A 24151-nucleotide genomic window follows, 5' to 3' on the forward strand; every position below is an offset into this window, starting at 1 on the left:
GACCGGACATAGTAGAAGAATACAGATAGATGCATCAACGCTTGGGAACATTAATATGTCAAAATGTTTAATTGTTTTGACAAAAATGAGTAGATTTCTATATGTTTTCTTATACCACACAAATAGTGGATTGTTATGATATGCATTTTTCAACCATTTTTACAAATTTCAGTAATTTTTCATTCAAAAATTTCAATTCCAAAATTGGTTTGACTGTTTTTTTGTCCCAGCAGCTGTGTCGGTGCGACTACCTGAATTCTTCTACCATGGGACCGAAGTATTCAATTTTCATGTTTCATCTAATACAGATAAAAATATTCGTGTGTGCAAAATTTGAAGGAAATCGATCATTTATATCCAATTTTATTCGAAATCATAAATTCCGATAAATTACATATACATATTTGATTCCTGGTTCAGAGAAATATTGAGATATAACAAGTTGTAAAGAATCACCGAATTGTTTCGCAAGTTATGACAGATACAAATATTGGAAATAGTGACTCTTTGGGGGTGAGCCTTCTGGTACGGCTTTGACAGATATACAGGATGAGATGAAAAACTGCAACCAAATTCAGACGGCTGACATTGCTAAGTCACTTGTCCGGCAGCTGTTAAAATTATTCCAGTGACAGCTCATTATATTGTTTACAAGCGTACAAAAGCATTTTGTTGAGAATTTTCCAGTAAAAAAGTTTTTCGTAATGGAATTCAAGCGTGATAGTAGGGTGATTTCTTTATATTTGGCTGAAAACCACAAGTGGCTATCGTTAGAGCACTCCAGCATTTAAATGTGAATAAATCTTTTGTGTCTCGTAGCATCGCTCGTTACCGTGATACTGGTAGCATAGCTCGACGCCAAGAAAGTGAACGGAAAAAAATAGCAACAGACTTGAAACCCGCGTCGCAGTGGCCGAAAAATTGCTCGTGAGCTGAACATATCGCAATATTCCGTTCAGCTAATATTGAAAAATGAGCTCGGGGTTAAATCATTGAAATTTCAAAAAGAGCAAGAACTTACCTCGCAACAGCAAGAAAATAGACTCAAAAGAGCGAAAGAGTCGCTTAGCTTGGCCGAAAGTGGTGAACTGACGAATTTGCTTTTCTCCGTCTCCGATGAGAAAATATTCGTTGTGCAGCAGTTTGTAAACAAACAAAATGATCGTATTCACTTGTCAAAGAGGTCAGCTGAAAATGTGCTCCTTCGGTTGGTCACCAGAACTCAAGCGTCGGCCATGGTGATGGCGTCATTATTCACCGGAATTGTTTCAAATTTGGTATTTGCAGTTCGTAATGTATACTACAACCTAGGACAGAAAATTGTCTGTGCAGATCGACGTCTTCGTATAGCCCCCATATAACGGTACCTCCCGGTATTCGGTATTTTGATGATTTTAGCGACATTATTCAACGGAATTGTTTTAAATTTGATATTTGAAGCTCGTTATGGATACTACAGCCTATGACAGGAGATTATCTGTGCAGGTCCACGTCATCGTTTGGACCCTAATATGACGGCTACATATAGAATTATTAATATTTTACCAAAATTTTGAACGGATTTTATTTTTTTTTGAAAATTGCCGAATTTGTTCAAAGTTCGGCCCGGCCGAACATACAGTTTTTTTTTACTTGAGACTTCTTAATTTTTTCTTTACTCACCATATACTCCTTAACCAATTAAATAAAAAACATCCTTAATTTGTTTTTTTGTTTTCTTACAGAAAATCAGTATTTTTCTTTATTGATGCAGAAAAAATTCTCAATTATGCTTCGTTTTAGTTTTTTGTTTCAGTTTTCATACTCGTTTCACATGTTTTCATTTTTTTTTTTATTTTTTGGTTTTGTGTTTCATGTCGAGTGTGATCATGCGTTTTTATCAGCCATTTGACAAGTATGTGTAGGTGATGTGTGGTGAAAAATGTCCTATTGTTGTGGTTTCTTGTATCTTATTTGGCATTTGTTTTCAAGGACCCTAATGTGGGGGGACATGAGAGAAAAAATGATGGCGTCGATGTGTTTGCTTGTGGATACATGCATGTGTGTGTCTGTAAATATTTGCCAAGCATGTCCTTCGAATGTTCAATACAATAAATCATATAACCACAAAGTTTGTTTTCTCAGTAACATTGAGCGCATCATTTTCATCTACGGCCTTTGTTTCTTTATTTTTTCATTATGTTGTTTTTGTCCGGTTTTAAATTTTTACATTTTATTTTTTTTTTGTTTCAATTGTTGTCATTTTGGCTGTTTTTTTATTTTTCCCACAACTTCTATTGAGTTTATTGTTTGATGATTTGTTTTTGTTCTAGTATTGCATATATGAATGCATCTTATTTTCATCAGTTTCCATTTTTTCATGATTTCTTTTTCGTATTTTTGTTGTTGTTTTTAATCCTATGATTTACTTATTTTCTTCTTTGATTCTTTTTTTATTTTTTTGGTTTGTTTTACTTTTTAACTATTAAGACTTAAGCAAAAATTAGCACAAAAAGCCTTGCATTCTTATCTAAACTAATGTTGTAGGTTTTTCCCATTTTTTGTTTTTCAAAAAACATTTTGTTTTCTTCTTTTATTTCGTTTTTTTGGTAAAAATTAATGCATTTCCAGTTATAAGAAAGGAAGAAAAGGAGGAAAATTGAAAATATGCTGAGAAAAGTTCGATAAAGAGTTTGCCGACCATTTTCCATTATCCTTGGTAATTCAGACACATTTTCAATTCTCATATTTAGTTCGTTTAGTTTTCAAAGTATATCAAGTTTGTATAGGAATTGCAAATCTGGAAAATACATAAAATCATTACACACATTTTTGTTTCTATAATCAAAAAGGTTTCCTAGAAAATTGTTTTTTTTTTGTTTTGTTTTACAGCTAAAATTAATAAGGAAAAAAATATCTTTCAAAGATTCATTCCATTAATTTGTCCTTGGGAAAAATTTCCTCCAAGCACGACTTAAAAATTAATAAAGAGCAACAAGCGAAATTTACAAGTTCTTTTTTTTTGTTTTTTCATTTTTTTCATATTCTTAAGCTTAGAGTTTTGCTGAATGCGTTTTCTTGCATTTTGTCTTATTTATTTTTATGATTTTTTCTTCTTCATCTTCTGGTTTTGTGTTTTGTTTCATCCATTTTATGTTTTCTATTACTTCTGTTTTTGTTTAAAGCAACTTGTATGTTTTGTTTCTTCTATGAGCTTTATTATTTTTTAACAGTTTTTTGTGGTTTTTGTGTATTTTAGGTTTTGTTTTCTTTTATTTTTAAAAAGTTTCAAAAAAATATATGTTATTCATCATCATCGCCATTTTAACTTGTAAAAAAACTCATAAGATATTGTCCTTAGGGGACTACGTTTTCTTCTTTTGTTTTAAATATTAAATTAAAAAAAAAAAAAAAATAATAATAATAAACAAAAGTATACCAAAAAATAAAAATAACTTTTATATTTGTTTGAGAAACACTGCACTTTTTCGAGTCCGCACTTGGAACTCCTGATTCGATTTGAAAAGTCTAAATGTCACAAACTCGATATCTGTTAATCGTTTTTTTATTCCACTTTCTTCTCTTTCTGTTGTGTTGTTATTTTTGATAATCACTGTGCAAACTAGTGTTCAATATAACTATTCACTGGAAAAGCTCGTGAACTAGTTCAGTAAAAAACGTTGTTTTTAGTCGATTAAGGAGCGCATGAACTGACTCACTACAAATAAACCATGGTGGAATAATACCAATACCAATAATACCAATAATACCAAAAGTCAAACCAATATTGGAATTGAAAATTTTGAATGAAAAATGTATCAAATTTCTAAAAATTTTTAAAACAAGCATAAAAGTATCTGTCGGTTTTGCCGACCAATATTGGCCATATCGTATCGGACCTAAATAAAGATGATATAAATATTGCGACGTACCAGGTTTGGACTTGGTTTTAAAAAGCGTCAGGTACCAGATATAGTCGGCCGAAGAATTCCATTTTCATGCTTCATCTAAGAAATATAAAATTATTCGTATGGGTAATATTACAAGAATATTACGAATATTTATATCCAATTTATGGAAAATCATTAATTCCATATTCATCTCAGGTTTCTGGCAAAAAAGATATATTTAGATATAGCAATTTGTAAAGAATCTTTGACTTGTTCCGCAAGTTATGACATATACAAGTATTGAAAATTGTGACCTTATATCATCTGTACAACAGACATATATCATCTTCAATACAGATATTGTATTAGCAAAAATGTTTATATGTGTGAGATTTGAAGAGTATTGAATGCTTATATCGCTTTCTTTGAGCGTTTTGTTTTTCAAAATCTTGAACCCTGTGTGGGGCAGGTAGGAAAATAAATGGTCCGATCTCTCTTTATAACAGATCTTGTTTTGATGGAAATATTGAGATGTACCAAGTCTTGAATGGAATCGGATGTTAATTTCGCTTTTTAAAAGCTTCATGGATATTCAGAATTTAAAGCCTTTGTGGGGGAGGTACCAGATGGAGTTGACGAAATATCTCATCTTCACAACAGATCTTTTGTTAGTGGAAATAGTGGGATGTGCTTATTTCGGATTTTATAAACGTTTTTGTTATTCAAATGTTGATCCTTTGTGGGAAGGTACCAGAATGAATTGTCCGATCTCTACCCTTTTATTAACAGATCCTGTGTTGATAGAAATATTCAGATGTGTCAATTCTAAATGGAATCGGATGTTAATTTCGCGGTTTATGAGCTTAGGAGGAACCAGAAGGAGCGAACCGACGTATTCCACCTTTACACCAGACTTTGGGTTAATAAAATTATTAGGATGATTGAAATTTGAAGACAATCGGACTCTTACATCGCATTTTATAAGAGTTGTAGTTATTCAAAATTTTGTTGTTGCAAAATTTATAGGCTTTATCCCTTTATTGTTGTTTTTATAAAAACAACGTTTGTTTATTAGTGGAGAACGATGGTAATGTTTACCAGGGGGTAAGGCAGGGAATACCTAGGTTTCGGAAAGAGCCACCAATCCTCATCAGTTCCCTTGTTTTTTGTCTGGGATATTCTCCCCAGATGTTATTTTAAAAATAACTTCTATGACAAAAAACATTTTTTACCCAAGTGACGAGATCGTAAGCTCAATAGAAGAGGAACCAAAGAATTAAATAAAACTAAAATTCTTTTGGAAAGTCTTTTAAATCTTACAACCGCACTTATAAACATTTACATCTTTCTCCACTTGTTATGCTTTCGTTCAACCTGAACGAAATAGCATAACCATGTAAGTTGGTTTTGTCTGTTACAACAAAAACCCCTTCGTCGACCGTGCCTTGTCTATTAATAGAACAGTGTGGCTTGTTTAATAGACAAGGCAGACAAAAAACAAGGGAACTGATGAGGATTGGTGGCTCTTTCCGAAACCTAGGTATTCCCTGCCTTACCCCCTGGTAAACATTACCATCGTTCACCACTAATAAACAAACGTTGTTTTTATAAAAACAACAATAAAGGGATAAAGCCTAAAAATTTTGCAACAACAAAATACTACGGTATCCCGAACAAACAAGCCACACTGTTCTGTTATTCAAAATTTTGAAATTTGTGGGGGAGGTACTTGATGCAGTGGACCGATATTGTCCATTTCGCACCTGACCTAGTACTGAAGCAAACATTAGTTTCTTTTTCTCTGCAAATATTTTTTGAAAATTTCGACCTTTTGTGTGGGAGGTATCAGAAGGAGTGGCCCGATATTGTCCATCTCCGAACTCGATCTAAGCTTGAAAAAAATATAACGACGTACCAAGTTTAGACCAAAGCAGATACTCCCTTCGAGAGTTATCGTGCGCACCAGCCAGACAGACAGGGAGACGGACGGAGGGACATCGCTAGATCAACTCCAAATGTCCTGAAACGGATTTGGTACAAGGAGACTTAGGGTCTAAAACCGTTATTTCGACTAGGCAAGTTTTGGCCGTATCAAATGATATATACCATCCCTAGCCATATGGCTGAGGGTATAAAAATTATCGTACATGTCTAATAACCTATTAGGAAATTCAAATATGAAATTTGAAACGAATCTGAACAATGTCGCTAAACTCATCAAAATACTGAATATAGGGAGATACAGTTATATGGGAACTATAACTAAACGTGGACGTATAGCGTGCTGCGGACGAAACACACATTTGAGTAAAATTTTATCAACCAACTTCAATTCGTTCGGAAGCTAGAATGATTTCCACAGACGGACGCGCGGATAGACGCACGTTCATCGTAAAATAGACATAGAATTTCATGCTGATCAGGAATATATACACTTTGTGGGGTCTAAAATGTAAATTTCGAGGTGTTACAAACAGTATGACATACCATGGTGGAGGGTATAAAAACGAATAATTGATCATGCAATCAACACGAAAACGTCAAATGGTCTTATTTTTATTTTTGCAAAAAATGTGCCACTCGTCTAGCGTGAATAGTTTTGAAAGTAAATTTTAAAATGGAATGAAAACATTTTTTGAATTCACAGTTTTAAAGTAAAAAATTATTAAAGTTTGTTGAAAAGGATATATTTTAACAACATTAAATGACATTAAAGTCCATTTCAGTGGCTTTATCTTCTGTATGACTTTTAAAAATGCCCAATTAAACGTGTTTCCAATATGTAATATTCTTCAAGTTAGTTTCTCAAAATATTCGCAATGCAATGTATGATGCCTTAATTGTGCGTTTGTTATTTAACACATAAAAATAAACAAAAATAAAATAAAACAAAAATAATTTCTTGTTGACGAAACAAATTAGATTTATTAAAACAAAACTCACACTAAAAGAAAAAAAGCAAACAGAAAATTAAGACTAAATAAAAAAACAAAATTATTTAAATTCTAAGCCACTCTCTGTCAAACATTTATTTCACGCTAATCAATTTTATTTTTTGTCAACATTTCAATACAACTTTTTCGTCGTCTTATTCCTCGTCAAACGTATTTTCTTTCTTTTTTTCTTACAAAAAAAATGTAAATCAACTTGCATTTAATTTTTAGTTATTATCATTATTTTACTTTAGCTAAATTAAAAAAACAACAAATTTCTTATAACTAAATTAATAAAATTAAATAAAGTAGAAAATAAAAAAATCACGACCGCCAATGGCTACTGCTTGTAAAATATCCTCATTGGCCGTCTGTCTATCTCCTATTCGCATAGACTAAAAGCATTTCATCATTTGATTTTTGTTTAAACTTAAAAATAAAGTCAATTAAAAAATAGAGCAATAAATTAACTACTTAAATTACAGCAAAAAACATTTTTGTTGTTATTGTTGGTTTTCTATCTTAGAGCCTATGCTTTGTTGGTTACTTCACTAACGAAAAGAGGTCTTAACATTAATTACAAGTAACAAATTAAATAGAAAAAAAACTAGATAGGAAAAATATTTTAATGCAATTTTTCTTGAAAAGGACATTTTAGGAATTATAGTGGAAAAATCGGAAAAATGTTAAATTTGTATTTAATTGAAGAAATTCAATATTTTCTTTTTATAGAAAAGTCCAGTTATATTCCAATATATTCCTTTGCATATTTCGTAAAAAATGAAAAAACTGCATTAAATTTTATTAAACTTCTAATTTCAAAATGTTTGGGTGTGTTTTTTCGTTTTTTTTTCCTTCAGATAATATTGAAAAGGATTTTAAGACTACATCAAAAATGTTTTGTGTTTTTCTTTTGTTTTCTTAATACAATACTAACTTAGACCTATCAAAAAAGGTTACCCTATCATGTAGAGTTTTTATTCCAAAAAAAAAAAAAAAAAAAAAACAAATAATGAAAATCACCTATGTTCTGCCTAAGGTCTTATGTTCTAAGCTTTTGTTTTTTATTTATTTCACTTATAAATTACTTGTTTGCCTTAAAAATTAAAACAAGTTCTTATTATTTAAAGTTTTTAATTTCTTAAATTATAAATAAAAATTAAATGTTAATTTGCTAGGCAAAAAATGACATAAAGAAATCAAAAAAAATATATAAAATTAATCTTATTTCTAGTAACATAAAAATTAAAACAGGACATTGCACAATTAAAAAAATATGAAATAAAAAATAAATAGCATTTACTTTTCCTTAATAATTTTGTATTTGTGATTTTGGGTTTATTCCGATTTTGCGTTGGGGCATTGGGGTTTGATATATGGAATGTGCATTTTATATATGCAATTTAAGGTTCTCTACTTTAACACAAAAACGAAACGAAACACAAAACTTATGTTTTTTTCTCTTCTTTATTTAGTTTGTTTTGATGTTCTTGTTGTAATATTTTAATTTTTTTTATTTTAGTTTTCCTTTTTTGTTTTAAAGTTTAGCATTGTAATTCTTATACAAATTTTATAATCAGTCTAGTTTTGTGTTTTTTCTTTTGTTGTTTCGTTTATTTAGATGTTTTATTTAGATTTGTATGTTTTGTTGTAGTTGTTGTTGTTTTCTTTGACAAAGAAAAAAGTCTTAAAAACTATATAATAGATGTACATACAGACATTTTTATATATACTGTTGATTCATTTGTCATGTCAAAAATAAGGAAGACATTTGGCGTTATTTTTTTTTATTCATATAACATCAATAAGTTTTTTTTCTGCAAATATTTTTCTTCTCATTTTATAGTTTGTTTTTAAGATTCTTTTTTGAGATGAGCCAGGGTTTAGTGGAGTCAGGGGTTGTAGAAAATAATTTTTTTATTCTTCTTATTCAATTAAGGTATGCAGGAAATTAAATGAACTAATAAAGTGGCACCTTTAGTTATAATTGAAATAAAGCACCCATTTAATTTTTCCCTGATTAAATTCTAATATTGTATCTACGTTATTTTGAATTTTCTAAAAAGGAGGTTGCGGGGTTGAACAGTGTATGGCATGACCTCAGAAAAATATAGAGATCTATCACGTGCCAAACGATCATATTTAAATTTCTTTCGAGACACAATTCGATTTTCACATTTTTTTTTCAATTTTAATAAAAACAAGTAAAAAAGCTGTAAGTTCGGCCGGGCCGAACTTTGAATACCCTCCACCATTTGTAACGAATTTGAAAAATTTCGAAAAAATATAATCCGTTAAAAACACTGTTGAAATCTTAAAAATACTAAATGTAGCCGACGTATTAGGGTCTATACGATGACATGGACCTGCATAGGCAACTTTTGTCATAAACCTTTACAATATTCAAATGCGAAACTTAAATAAAGAAATTCGGTGAATAATGTAGCTTAAATCATCAAAATTCCGAATATAGGGAGGTACTGTTATATGGGGGCTATACAAAAACCTGGACTGCACAGACAATTTTCTGTCTTAGGCTATAGTTTTCATTACGAACTTCAAATACCAAATTTGGAATAATCCCGGTAAATATTGTCGCTAAAATCATCAAAATTCCGAATATAGGGAGGTACCGTTATATGGGGGCTATACGAAGACGCACAGACATTTTTTTGTCTTAGGCTGTAGTTTTCATTACGAACTTCAAACACCAAATTTGAAACAATTCCGGTGAATAATGTTGCTAAAATCATCAAAGTACCGAATATCGGGAGGTACCGTTATATGGGGCTATACGAAGACGTGGACCTGCATAGACAATTTTTGTCATATGCTGTGCTACCTATTACGTATTTAAAAGATGAAATTTGAAATAATTCCGGTAAATAATGTCGCTAAAATCATGAAAATACCGAATATCAGGAGGTACCGTTATAGGGGGGCTATACGATAACGTGGATCGACGTGGACGATTTACGAACTTAAACTGCCTACTATGCATGTATGCAAAATTTTAGCATTCGTTCTCAATTCGTTCGAAAGATAGCGTGATTACAACAGGCAGACGGACATCTATAGATGGTCTTAGAATTTTACGCTGATCCAGAATCTATATACTTTGTAGGGTCTGTTATGAATATTTCGAGGAGTTACAAACGGAATGACAAAGCTAATATACCCTGCATAGAATGGCGGAGGGAATAAAAATCGAACACTCGAATATAAATTTTAACCTTTGTGGGATAGGTACCAGTAGGGGTGGGTCGACATCTATCATCTTCGCACCAAATCTTGCGGTAGTAGAAATGTGTGACATTTTAAGATATTCGAATGTTTATTGCCATTTTTATGAGCATTTTGTTCTTCAAAATTCTTAAATGCGCGCCCCACGGGGACTTTTCTTTTAGATCACTGAATTTTAAAATATTCAAAAACGCCGAACGTCGGACAAACGTAGAAAAAAATTTAATCACCTGGTAACTCTACAATACTATTTTATTGGACCATTCAATAGAATTTCAAATATGCGCTCTTATATACATATATATTTTTTTTTAATTAAACATATGACAAAGTCGAGGGGTCTTTCGTTATGGGGGCCATTAATTATTTTACAAACAAAAAAATATTTTAATAAAAATAAAAAAATAAACATATCCAAGGGATTGAGTATAAGAATCGGTTTTAGTTTTGTCATAGCTTGAAAAAAAAACATTGGCTCTCTTTTTTCTTAAAATAGGAATGTCGTATGTTTTGTGTTACGTTTTGTTGAAAAACAAAATTATGCAAAAAAAAATCAGAGAGAAATATACAGGTTTTTTCCTCACAAAATCACAAATACAAAATTATGGAAAAATTACATCAAACTGACCTTAATATTAAATAGCAAAAGAAATCACTAAAACACAATTTTTATAAATTAAAAAATAACAAACTACATAGATAACCTAGCTTAAACATAGTTTTTTTTTTAAACCTAAACTTTCTGTTTTTATTTCATCTGTTTTTTTTTTCATCCTTAAAAACTAAGCATTTTTTTCTTTTACATTTTCTGTTTTCATATAAAACTACATTCTGTTGTTTTCTTTTTTTTCTGTTTTTTTTTTTCACTTCAGTTATTTAAACAATAACTTGCCAGTTTAGTTGTGTTGTTCTCATTTCATTTCTGTTTTTTTTTCGGGATCTTATGACTCTACAACTGACTAAAAAACTACTAAATGTTGTTTGTTTCATTACTTTTCGTTTCATTCAATCATTCTCTCTTCTTTCCCCTATCAGCGTTTGCTATATAGTTTGTGGTGGTGCTATTGAACCCCTATTTCTAATAACATCATTTTCTAAATTTGTCAATTTGTTTACAAAAATTCAATTTGACAACACCACTAAAAATTGTTATATTAAACACATTTGCCTGCCATCACTCTCTGAGAGTGGGGACAATTTCTTAACGTAGCTAAAACCAAGAAATAATTCTCAAATACATGACATATATACTAAAGTACTGTTTGTCATCATTGTGTGCGATACATGTTCAATTTTTTGGTTTTTCTTGTGTATTGAAAAAGTGATCTCAACTTTTTTTATGAAATCCCTTTTAAAATGTATGGGTATGTGTGTTTGAGTGGGAAATTATTTTGGAAAATATATATAGAAAATAATAATGGGGTTTCAAACTATATAAATTAAATCAAACTAAAAATTCTTGTAATTTTTGCTTCCCTTACAAAGTATCTAGTAAAAGTTTTTTCAATATCTATATTTTCCCTTCTTTTTTGTGTTAATAAAAATACAAAAAAAATCTTTAGTATTGCCTTCATATTGGTGGACTTTATAGACTTCAAGTTATCTATTTCTTCGACTACTTTTCAACGAATTTAAGTTTTTTTTTTTCAAAATATCTCTCTCATTTTGCCATTTTTATTTATTTCTAAATAAACTAATTCTCATTGCCATTGCCTTTATAAGTTAGTTTCTATTATTTTTCTGTCAATCTATTCTTACGATTCTTTTTTGTTTCTTCTAAACCTACCTTCATTTGTTGTTTTTAATTCATATTTGTTCTTTTGTTTTTTCTTTTGTGTTTCTTTTTATAAAAAATCTACTATATTCTCCTTTTTGTTTGTTTTACACTTTTGTCTTCTAAGTTTTTTTTACTATTATTTTCTATTTTCGTTCGACTTATTTAATTTCCCTTGAATTTATTGTATGGTTTTCAATATGTTTCATTTTGTGTGTTTTGTTATATGATTTTTAAATGAAGTATATATAAATAAATATAAAAAAGGAAACAAGTTATGGCAAATTACAAATTTAACAATTTATTTGCTTGTCTTCAATGTTTCTACGTTTTATTGACATTTCAAATTTAACCTTATCCGGAATGAAAAATTTCTTAAAAAAATCATTTAACGGATACTTGAAAATTCCCCCAGTATTTAATTTGAGTTATATTACAAATTGGGAAATTATTCTCATGATAATTTTAAATTTCAAGAGATATAATAAGCTCCCGAAAAATTGTTATTTGCCCCATATTTGAAAATTTTTCAGTATTTAATTTAATTCAATTACAAATGAGATTATTTTGTCATTGAAGATTAAATTTCCAAAAAAAAAAAAAAAAAAAAAAAAAACAATTGTCGACTTTGTCTGCCAAAAAAACTGTCTGCCTAATAATAAAAAAAAACAACGGATCCAAACTCTCATCTCCTCGTTTTTAAACATTATTCGTCGTGTTATTTGTTCAAAGTAGCTGCATTGATTCGAGGACAATTTCTCCCCATCTACTATCTCCTCCAAAATTCGCCAGGCAAACGTATTTTTTGCTAGAGGATGCGATACAAAATTAAATGCGAAAAAAGCGCCAAATCAAATAAACTTAAAATATTTTGGATTTTGATTTAAGCCTTTAGTAACTCTCGAAGTACTCGAAGAAAATGAGATGACGTCTTATTGAAATTCAAAATTTAAATAATATATTTTGGATGTCAATGTGTTGTGTTTTTTATTCGCACTGGTCATACAAAAACAGGCCTTATTTCAAAGAGGGCAAATACGCATTATTTTATAAAAGTATCAGATTTCATAAAAATTCCGTATGCTGAGACGTTAAATGTGTGAAGTTCCTTCGTGGATTGTTAAACCAATTGAATTGTTCTTTGATGACAAAGAGACATTGTAAAATGGACCGAAAAGAGATAAATTGTGGTTCTGAAAACAAACTCCATTATGCCGATGTCTTAGCTTAAAGAAAACGCAACTTTATGGGAGTACAGGCCTTTCAAAGTTTCACAATTGATTGATTGCAGTGAGATTCCTAAAACTGTTAGCAGTTTTAAGTCAAATACATCCGAATATCGAATATTTGAACGGCAAAGGTTTCTTTATTATCCAAAACAAACTTTTGCCAAAGTACTATTCATCCTCTTCCTTATTAAATCTCCTTCATTTATTTTTACAAATTTGGTTTTCTTATTTGCTTCCTTCTTTTTAAACCCATTTAATTATGATTCTCATGTTTAAAACCATGACCAACATGGACCGTCTATACGATAGTGTTCAAGCTTCATGTTGTAAAAAATTGAGAAAAAAGATTTAAAAGTCAAAACGAAAAGAAATTTCGCTGTTCATAGAATGACAAATGGTCTGTTCCAGAACTGCTAGAATGCTTACTACGATAACAGATTTTCCCTTTATGATATCGAAAAAATATACAAAAATAGTAGATTCTTGCAGGTTCTGGAACAGACCAAAAGATTTCAAAATTCCTGCCAGGGATGACCAAGTTAAAACGACTTTCACTAGAAAGAACAAATTAAAAAATTAACTCCAATTTTAGCGAGAACATATCGCTGCCTTAATGTTTAAAAGTCTATATATTAATAGAAATATATGGTAATTTTCAGGAGGAGATCGATTTCTATCATCCAAAAATCCTAACCTTTCGAAAATTGATTTACTGGATTACTGACCCAGTCGAAACGGCTTCCACAAGGAAGATGATATATAAAAACATCAATGGCGTCTCCAATAAAGATATTGTTTTAATATATATAGAAAGATTCAATGAGTAATATCACAAATTTCTTTTGAACGGGTGATGTCATAATATGCTGTACAGTACTTTAAAAAATTTAGTAGACTAAATAAAATCCTCAAGAGACTCAAAAAGTAAAATATAAAATCTTGCGACGATTTTTTTTATTGAGTGAGAGCATTCCGCTGCCTGAATAATTATGAGTCTATGATACACTTTAATACAAATTTTCTATCACATCGTAGTCAAAGTCAGAAATTTAAAATTGATCGATGTATGAATTTAGAGGTGTGCAAAATGGAAATGGAAAAAGGTATTACCAATGCGTCAATTGGCGATACCTTTTTGGACTTCTGTTTTAGTCATTTTATTGGGGAAATGATGTATAAATCTCTTAAGGGAACTTCATTTTACTGCCTAGAAAAGTTTAAATAATTGTGCTGCATACTTTCAGGCAAATCGAATGACGTTTAACATTGAATGACAATAAACTTAATTTATGATTAAATTTTCAATAGCATTTTACAATTTCTCGATATTTACTACAGATTTCACACAATTCTATTAAATCCGCAAAAACAATGAAGACAAATTGTCGGGAAAACTGTATATTTTTCTGCAATCTAATTGCACCAAATACGGTCTATATAATAATAGTCCTGAAAGTTGTAAATTTGCATTTAGACAAAAATAAACATGAATTTTAAAAAAATAATAATGAAATTCTTTTACAACAACTTACAACTAGCAGGAAAATTATTACATATTTGTCATGTGTTTATATAAACAAAAAAAAATCATAATCTTATACAATGTTTTTGAAAATAAAAATAAATAATATAAAACAAATAAATGCACAAGAAAAAAAAACTTTCTACAACTCATACATTTACACAAGAAAACACATCATTTATAAAATGAATTAAAAAAAAATTAAACAAGATATAAAGAGCAAGGCAGTTTTAAGGAATCGTTTGAAACAAATAATAATTACAAGTATTTATGGAGGAACTTTAGAAGTTTTTGCATTAAAAACAAATGCACAATGCAAAATAATGACTTGTAAATTAAACATAACCTAAGGGTTGTTGTTTTTCTTTGTTGTTGTTTTCAGTGTTCTTTGTAAAGTTTTGTTCCTCTTGCTTGCTTGCTTAGATTTTATTTCTTGGTTTTTGGTTGTGTTGGTTTTTGTAAATTTTTATTCTGTTCCTCAGTTTTTTAACAGCAACTTTTAATTCTTTGGGTGTAGATGTTTATAAATAACCTCTATTTTGCGACTTCTTTGTTGTTGTCTGCTGTGTTCTCAACTTGCTTTGATTCCATAATTATTATTCTTTACCAAGGTTAAAACTTTCTACACAGTCAATTGTCTTTCAGTTTCCTAACATCTACTCTCATTACTTGCTGTGTTATTTCCCCCCTTATTTCCCGTGTTGCTGCTTTTCGTGTTTTTCTTCTTCTTTATCATCTTCTCGGATCACTTAAATTTCTAGAGTTAATTTTATATTTAAATGTAATTTTAAATTAAATGTTCTTTTTTATTTTGCATTTTGCAAAAAATGGTTTGTTTTTTCTTAATCTTCTTCTTCTTCATGTTGTTTCAGTTGGTTTTTTTATTTTTTTTGTTTCAAATATTTAAATAATAATATTTGTTGTTATTATTATTATTTTATAGTTTAGTCTTTGCTTTACTGTTTTGAATTTGTTGTTGTTTTTATTTTATTTTATCCTTCATTTTGTTAATCGTCTTCATGTTCATGTTTATTATGTTGCGGTTTCAAGTTGTTGCTGCTGTTTCTGGTTGCTGTTGTTGTTGTTTTGCTTTAGTTTTTCCTCTTTTTTCATTAAAAATACAAAAGTTTCCTTTTTTAAATATGTTAAGTTTTCTTTTTTTCTTCTTCTTCTTTTTCTTGTAAATGAATGTTTGTTTGGTATTTTGGTTGTTGTTGCTATCATTAGTATTTTATTTTATTTCTCTTTTAAGAATTATCTTTTTGTTGTTGTTGTTTGTCTAAATACTTTCAGCCACAGTTGTTGTTGATGTAGTTGTTGAAAAATCCAGTCAAAATCAGCCCCTTCAAAGTGCCACGTGCGGTATTAGAATATTACATCTGAAATTGGAGGAGGCATTAATTTTGATTGGGTTAGTAGAGGGTAAAAAATATGTGTACAATTCGTTAGGTTAAAATTTTAAATTAAGTTTAAACAAAGTTGTAAATAATTTAGACATGCAATGGGAAAGTGAATGAAATTTTGGAATGTCCATGAATATTTGTATTTACATTTTTTTTTGCAAAATGATGGTATGAGGAAAAGAATGTCATCTGAAAGCTTTTATGGGTAGCAGACCTATGAGAAATCTTTTGGGTGTAAAAGGCTTTAAGTAGTTGAAGGCGATGTCTTTGTATAAAAAATTACTTATAAGTATTTTTATAGGTGACCTCTTGTAGCCTATAGGAATGTCTTTTTATACCCTCAACCATATGGCTAGAGAGGGTATATATCATTTGATAGGGTCAAAACGTGCCTAATCGAAATAACGGTTTTATACCCTAGGTCTCTTTGGACCAAATCAGTTTCAGGACATTTGGAGTCAAACTATCGATGTCCGTCCGTCTGCCTGTCTGTATGGCTGGTGCACGCGATAACTCTCGAAGGGAGTATTCGAGTTGGTACATCGTAAACTTAGATCGAGTTCGGAGATGGGCAATATCGGTCCACTCCTTCTAGTACCTCCCCCATAAAAGGTCAAAATTTTCAAAAAATATATTTTCTGCACAGAAAGGGAAAGGATAATCCGATTTTCCTCAAATTTTGTAAATCCAAATATTTACACCCCTGCTAGGTTAGGTGCAAAAATTAACAATACCGGTCCATTCCACCAAGTACCTGCCCCACAAAGGGCCAACATTTTGAATAATTACAACTCTTATAAAATGTAATGTAAGAGTCCGATTATCTTCAAAATTCACATATCCCAATAACTTTATTAACCCAAGGTCTGGTGCTAAGATGGAATATATCGGTCCACTCCTTAGTGTACTCCCCCACAAAAGGTCGAAATGTTGACTATTCATTAAGCTCATAAAAAGGGAAATAAACATATATAAACATATATATACAAAACAGCAGAGTAAGTTTCATCATCTATTCAAAAACCAATACGAGGTCACAAGAATGTCTTCTATCTTCACTCATAGCAGGGACTTACCCTGTAGTGGGTTTGGCCACCTCCAAAATATAAAATTTTCTGACATTTCCAAACTTGGTAGATCTATTCTTATTTCTAGTTGAGCTTAACTGAAAATGAACTGAAAAATTATGAAATAAATAGGACATTTTCTGTATAACTACGGAAACTTAATGTCAGATATTAGACCTGTAAATGTCTTGTCCTTCTTTCCTCCAAAGTAGTCTTTTTTATATTTTATGTACATTTTATATAAAAGATCTATTTTTTCTAGTTAAGCTCCTTCGAAATGGTTATGAAATAAATTTCTGGTCCGTCATAGGACATTTTCTGTATATGTCTGTTATCGGCACAACTCGAAAACGAAACGAAAACAAAATATTACATGTAGAAGAAACTCGATATATAACGGAGAGTTTTATAGATGACTAATCTACAGAAAGCTTAAAAAAGATCTTCGATTCATAAAATGCCAGTAGAAGATCATCTGGCCACAGGCTTACTTATAGAAGCGAAGTCTTAAATCTGTAGAAAAGACATAAAGGTGTAAATACATAAGAAGCTTGAAGTCATGGCTATGCATATTTGTTGACAATTCATAAAGGGATTACAGAACGACACTAAAATCCTGCCGTCGTTTTCCATTATAATTTGACATTTATATGCCTAGCCATGACTTCAAGCTTGTACTTGCTCCTTAAGAGTGTTATTGCTTATTTATACATAGTTTTAGCTAGAGTTTAAATTTGATCCGTTACACGAAAAAAGTCTCTCATATCAATTTTCTGAAGAATTTTCTTTGTGGGTGTTTGAATAACTGGATGCATTCCGGGAATAAGAATGACACTAATATATACAGGCTTTTTGGCGATTTAATCAAAACCCATAATCCCCAAAAAAAATGAATTTTTCAGAAAGGTTGCAATTTTGGCAGGTAAAGCTGAAAGCAAATACAAGTTTATAGTTTGGCCAAGACCGTAAAAATTGGAAAGCAAGTATTATTTTGACATTTCGGCCCAAATAACACCATATATTCCCAGTAAGTCTCAGTAGTTCGTCAAAACTAATTAATGTCTGGCTTCTTTAGACTAATAACAGATTCGATGTAGAACCAACGAAATGGCCATTTATTAATCTATAACGACAGCATATCTTTGGACAAAGTTGATGATGCCAACTGCTATGGGACGTCAGAACGCCATTCTCCCAATATAAATGCCATCTAAAAGTATGCTACGCTACCATTTTTTGGGTTTGTATCCATACTAATTAGATGTATGCATCGTGGCAATTCCAGAAACTATGTTAGTGTTTTTTTGTTTACTACCAACCTAATAACTTGGGAGAATATGAGAATATGAAATGAAACATTTTATCAAGAAAAGAAAAGTCATATGAAAATATATTTCATTGCAAATTTTCAAAGAACAAGAGCTCAGCGTCTGAATTATTTTAACGTAGAGCTTCAAAATTTGGCAGGACAATTTGTATTGCGTATAGGTCATAATGGGTTCTAGCTATGGTGGCGAAACATTGTATGTATAGGTCCACGTTTGTATAGCCCCCATATACCGGTACCTCTCAATATTCGGTACTTTGATGATTTTTGCCACATTTTTCCACGGGTTTGTCTAAAAATTGGTGTTTGTAGTTCGTAATGGCTTCTAGCTCCGGTTACAGAACAAAGTATATATATATCTACATTTTGGTATAGCCCCCATATAACGGTACCTCTCGATATTTTTATGATTTTTGCCACATTTTTCCACGAATTTGTCTAAAAATTGGTATTTGTTGTTCATAATGGGTTCTAGCTCCGGTGACAGAACATTGAATATTTAGGTCCATGTTTTCCTATATCGGATATATAACGATACCTACCGATTTACTTTATGGTTTTTTGAAAAGTTTAACAACATTACCCAAACGGTCTCACTGGTATTTTTAGTTTAAAGTGGAACACGTTTGAATTCAGATACTTTTAGATGTTTAATTTACCAATGGTGAAGGGTATTAAAAGTTCGGCCTGGCAGAACTTAATGTTTTTTACTCGTTTTAAGTATTATTGCAAAAAGTCTAACCAATTGATTTGAATGCATATAAAACTACAAGTTTACGATAAACGTATCAAATGATTAATGAGTGTTTCTTTTGTGATAATGTCCTCTAATATTTAAATAGGTTCTTGGTTCAAATTCATTGTTTTTTTTTTCAATTTGTTATAATGTACACTAAAAAAAAATCATTTTGTGATGAACAGATTTTAAGCAAACAGGCAGGCAAAGCAGGCAGGCACTAGCAGCGCACAAAAATGTGATGACACGATTGATGGTTATGAATAGCATTTAACGAATAGAAAAATAAAAGACAAAAAAAAAAAGCAACATTGAAATGAAGTGGAAACAAAAAAAAAAACGGAAAAAAAAAACTAGTAAATTACACACAGTTCGCTTTTTTGGCTATTTTTAAAAATAATTTGTAGTTTTTGTTTGCAAAGAATATCTAAAAATAGTTGCTGGTGACAATGTTGATTGTCTATAGCAATTAATAGAATATCTGTGATTAAAAATAAATATAATAACACCAAGTTTTTTTTAGCAATTAAAATTATTAATTAATGCATTTTTTAGTTATGCTAGAGTTTAATGGCAAATTATAATGTCAATTCATCTAGGTAACAAAAAAACTACGAACATCACATGCACTAAAAAAAAAGATATGGACGAATGGTTATATTAGAATATAATCTACAAATGTCTCCCTATAAACATATTTTCAAGCATGTTGACTTTGATTTAAAGAAATTTTATATTAAGAAACATTGATTTCAAAAAAAAAAAAATTGATTGAGTCATGTATTGGCTTTATCGTATGGGGGATGTATACATTCCGTCAAGTCCTTTTGAAAAATCCCAAATCCATTAGAAGAATAAAACGTGAAGATGACATGTGGACTTACTCAGATCTAGTGGCACTTAATCGAATATGTGAGACTGATTGTCAGAATCGAAAGCCTTCTTAGAGCTAAGTAGGCGACTGACACTTAACAACATGCGTCAACGGCAATAATACCGATTCTTGGTGAGATTTTCAAGAGAATATCAATGAAACGTCTTGATTCCGTAAAGTCCTTTTGAAAAATCCCAAAAGTCTATTGGAAGTGTGAAAAGTGAAGATGACACGTGGACTGACTCAAATCTAAAGGCCCTTAATCGAGTGTGTGAGTCTGATTTTCAGAATCGTAAGAATTCACAAAATTAACTAAATTCCGGTTCTGTGGAGTCAAGTCACTGCCACTTATAATGCAAGGAGCTCTTGTTAAACTATCAAAGAAGGCACGTAGTAACGGAATATGTTTTAACCCAGCTAAAGCAGAGCTTGTTCACTTCACTTGCAAACGAAAACTCTCAGATCATCTAATGCTAGATGGTGTCAAGCTGTCCCTGCCTTTCCTTTAGAAGCTAAATATCGGTAATGTTCTCGACCACCAACTTAATTAGAAGAGGAATATCGAAGAACGCGCCAAAGAAAGAAAGGAAGAGATACTTATTGTTCTTTACTATATCCACATATAATCCAATGGATATATGAGTCAAATATCTGTCCGAATCTCACTTAGAAGTTCAACATCGTTAGAGATTACATTAACATTTCGGAAGATACCTTAGCCCTATTGGACGCCCTACTTCATTGAAATCTTTTAAGTCTATTTGTTGAGAAACAGGTAGTCAAAGTCTCTCAGACTCAAGGAACTGAAACTGTGGCGCAGCCAACCTTATGGAGGCACTGTGATTTTAGGGTGTATGGAACTTCCGTTTATACATATAATATCACATTTGAAATTCTAGCCCCTAGACATCCGCATACTAGACATGCGGAGAAATCTATGCTATCCAAAAAATATAGATCTATTGGCTAACAAAATGAGTGAACGATCCGGTAACTATGTATATATGGCGACAGTAAGGCAGTCCTAAAAGCACTAAATTTATATTATGAAATTCATGCAGGAGGGTAGGATAGAGAAATACTACTCCGGGAAGGTCCAACAAAACTGGCTGAATGAAAGGGGATTAAACGTGACGAAATCAATTTAGTCAACAATCTCCCGGAAGAAAACAAGGTCGCTCATCTTCATGGCGAAATCTGGTGGACTGACTCTGTCAAGACGAGCAAGAGCTCTGCTCTGCCTTTGTCCAATGCTTTTCGGTATGAGACTAAGGTCCATGGGAAAACGAATTACCAACGATCTGTATTCATTCTCCGATGATTTATGATGACCAGATGATTTATGTAGCTAAATATGACAAGATAATATCTCAATTCATTGTAGTTCTCCTTTTTATACCCACCACCATAGTATGGAGGGTATATTAAGTTTGTCATTCCGTTTGAAATATACATTTTATATACATTTTAGACCCCAAGTATATATATTCTTGTTCAGCATAAAATTCTATGTCGATATATCAATGTCCGTCCGCCTATCCGTCTGTCCGCCTGTGGAAATCACTCTAGCTTCCGAACGAAATGAAATAGGTTGATAAAATTTTACACAAATGTGTATTATGTCTGCAGGACTTTCAGTATTGAAAGTATTGGGCCATGTAGCTCCACGTCTTTGTATAGCCCCCATATAACGGTACCTCCCGATATGCGGTATTGTGATTAATTTAGCGACATTATTTACCGGAATTGTTCCAAATTTGGTATTTGAAGTTCGTAATGGATGCTACATCCTAAGACAGAAATTGAGCCATGTATATCCACGTCTTCGTATAGCCCCCATATAACGGTACCCCCCGATATTCGGTATTTTTATGATTTTAGCGACATTATTTACCGGAATTGTCTCAATTTTGTCTTTGATGTTCATAATGGATACTACATCTTAAGACAGAAAATGAGCCATGTAGATTCACGTTTTCGTATAGCCCCCATATAACGGTAGCTGCCAATATTGGGTATTTTGATGATTTTAGAGACATTATTTACCGGAACGATTTCAAATTTAGAATTTGAGGTTCGTAATGAATACTACAGTCTATGACAGAAAATTGTCTGTGTAGGTCCACGTGTTCGTATAGCCTCCGTATAACGGTACCAGCCGATATTCGTTATTTTGATGATTTTAGCGATATTATTTATCCGAATTGTTTTAAATTTCGTATTGGGTATTACAGCCTATGACAAAAAAATCTCGTACACAGTTTCCTGTCTTCGTATATCCCCCATATAAAGATTCCTCCCATTATTCGCCGGATTGGTTTTAAATTTCGTATTTGAAGATCTTAATAGGTCCTACAGCCTATGACAAAAAATTACTTATGCAGGTCCACGTCTTCGTATAGCCCCCGTATAAAGTAAACGGGGGTAATTCTGTAAAATAGAATTACAGTAGCGCAGAACTACCATATGATTTTAATTTTTTTATTTTCTTGGCTTAATATGTCATATTTATTTGTTTATGTATGTGTTTTCTTTGCAATAACAAAAAAATTGTTCAGAAAAAATTCAAATTCGGGTGGTTTCAGAATGTTTATTTCAATGTATGCATCGACAAAATCTAGAGTTTTTGTAGCGAAATTATCCTTTAGAGATATATAGTACATGATTTTGAAAAGAAGTGTTGACCTTTCATTCAACTATCGCGGTTTTCAATTATTTTTTTCAAAATAAATGCAACAAGTTGTTTGATTTTTTATTGTTTTGATACTAGTTCTGACATTACAAGCCAAACAGGTAGACCTCTATACTTGCAATTTTTTCAAAGTTGACCTACCTTCTCTTCATTGTACCATGCTTTAACTAACCTTCTGCAGACTAGGGCTTCAATTCTTGTTCTATGAAAATGTGAAATGAAAACTTCTATAAAGGAAATATTTTTCATTTCATATTTTCATAGAACAAGAATCCAGCCCCAGATTACACGTCAGGGTAGAGTCATACGTAAAATAACTTATTCCATATAAATCCTTGTCATTTGTATAGCATACTTTTGGGCTCTACATATAATTATTGAATTAAAATTTAATATTAATATATAGTATTAGTGTCTAATGTTTTGTATATGGCTTATATAATGTAGCGTGCCTTTTAATTAAAAAAAAAAAATCAGGGAGCTCCTAAAAGTATGCCATAAAATTCAAAATATAAAAAATACTATGATTTTAACATGATGTGTAAACTGGGCCATGTCTTAATTAAAAGGTAAAACCGATGTCAATGTTAAATTGAGCCATGATTTGATTTTTAGGTACCACCAATTTGTAAATGTTGAAAATCTCTATATATTTTTATGAGATATAAATCGAGATATGTTAACTTTCCTGTCCCAAAATGATCAAAAGGATTTTGCTACAACTATAATTTGATATTTCAATATATGTCCAGTTTTTTAGACTTATCGCCTGAATATTAGAAAATGTAATATTTTTGGTTTGTAAAGAGTAGAAGACTCTCTTAGAGAGATATTCACAATTTTTAAAGCTTTTGACATATCGAAATTGAAAAACTGATTGGGAAAACCCCATATATGAAACTTGTATGGAGGTGTCATATCGCAAATATGCTGTTGTTGACAAAGAACTGTGTGTAATTATGACACTAGCAAACAAGAAAAAAAATATCCATCTAAAGAAGCAACATCAAAACATACAAAATAAAAAAAAAAAAAAAAAAACACAAATATAACACAAAAACAACACAAATCCAATTGCATAAAATCTCTAGGAAAATGAATTTGGCAAATGTGAACAACAACAAATCATTAAGGGTTTCATGTGTGTTTGTGTAACGAGATGACATTAATTAATTAAAAAAGAAAAAAAATGTTAGTTTTGTTTTTTTTTTTGATGGGGTTAATTCTTGGAAACAAATTCCATTCAAACACACTGACGCACTCACCTCGCGAAAACCTATTTGGGAGCGGCTGCATGTGGATACTGCGTATATGCCTCATCGGGTGATGCAGCTGTGCTAGCCTGTTCAGAATCTGTCATTTGCATTGTTGGTATAATTGTTGTAGGTTGTGCATAATATGGATAACTTGGACTAATATACTGTAATGGAGAGAAATTCTAAAACGAAGAGAACACAAGGAAGAAAAACAGATACAAATAAA

The 24151-nt window shown here is 31.1% G+C and overlaps 1 protein-coding gene across 5 annotated transcripts in view; it reads right to left on the bottom strand.

Annotated features, from left to right (window-relative positions):
- Positions 1–2296: 2296 nt before the first annotated feature.
- Positions 2297–24151, bottom strand: part of LOC101892253 (protein alan shepard) — a 708170-nt gene continuing 686315 nt past the window's right edge. For all 5 annotated transcript variants that reach the window (XM_059127478.1, XM_059127477.1, XM_059127476.1 and 2 more), the window contains 2 exons: positions 23935–24107; positions 2297–15949 (listed from right to left, as the gene is read on the bottom strand). In XM_059127478.1, the coding sequence (XP_058983461.1) occupies positions 23946–24107 (162 nt within the window). In that variant the 3' untranslated portion in view covers positions 2297–15949; positions 23935–23945. The remainder of the gene's footprint in view (positions 15950–23934; positions 24108–24151) is intronic.

Source organism: Musca domestica, unplaced genomic scaffold (assembly GCF_030504385.1).
Source record: "Musca domestica strain aabys unplaced genomic scaffold, Musca_domestica.polishedcontigs.V.1.1 45, whole genome shotgun sequence".
NCBI classification, from domain to species: Eukaryota; Metazoa; Arthropoda; class Insecta; order Diptera; family Muscidae; genus Musca; species Musca domestica.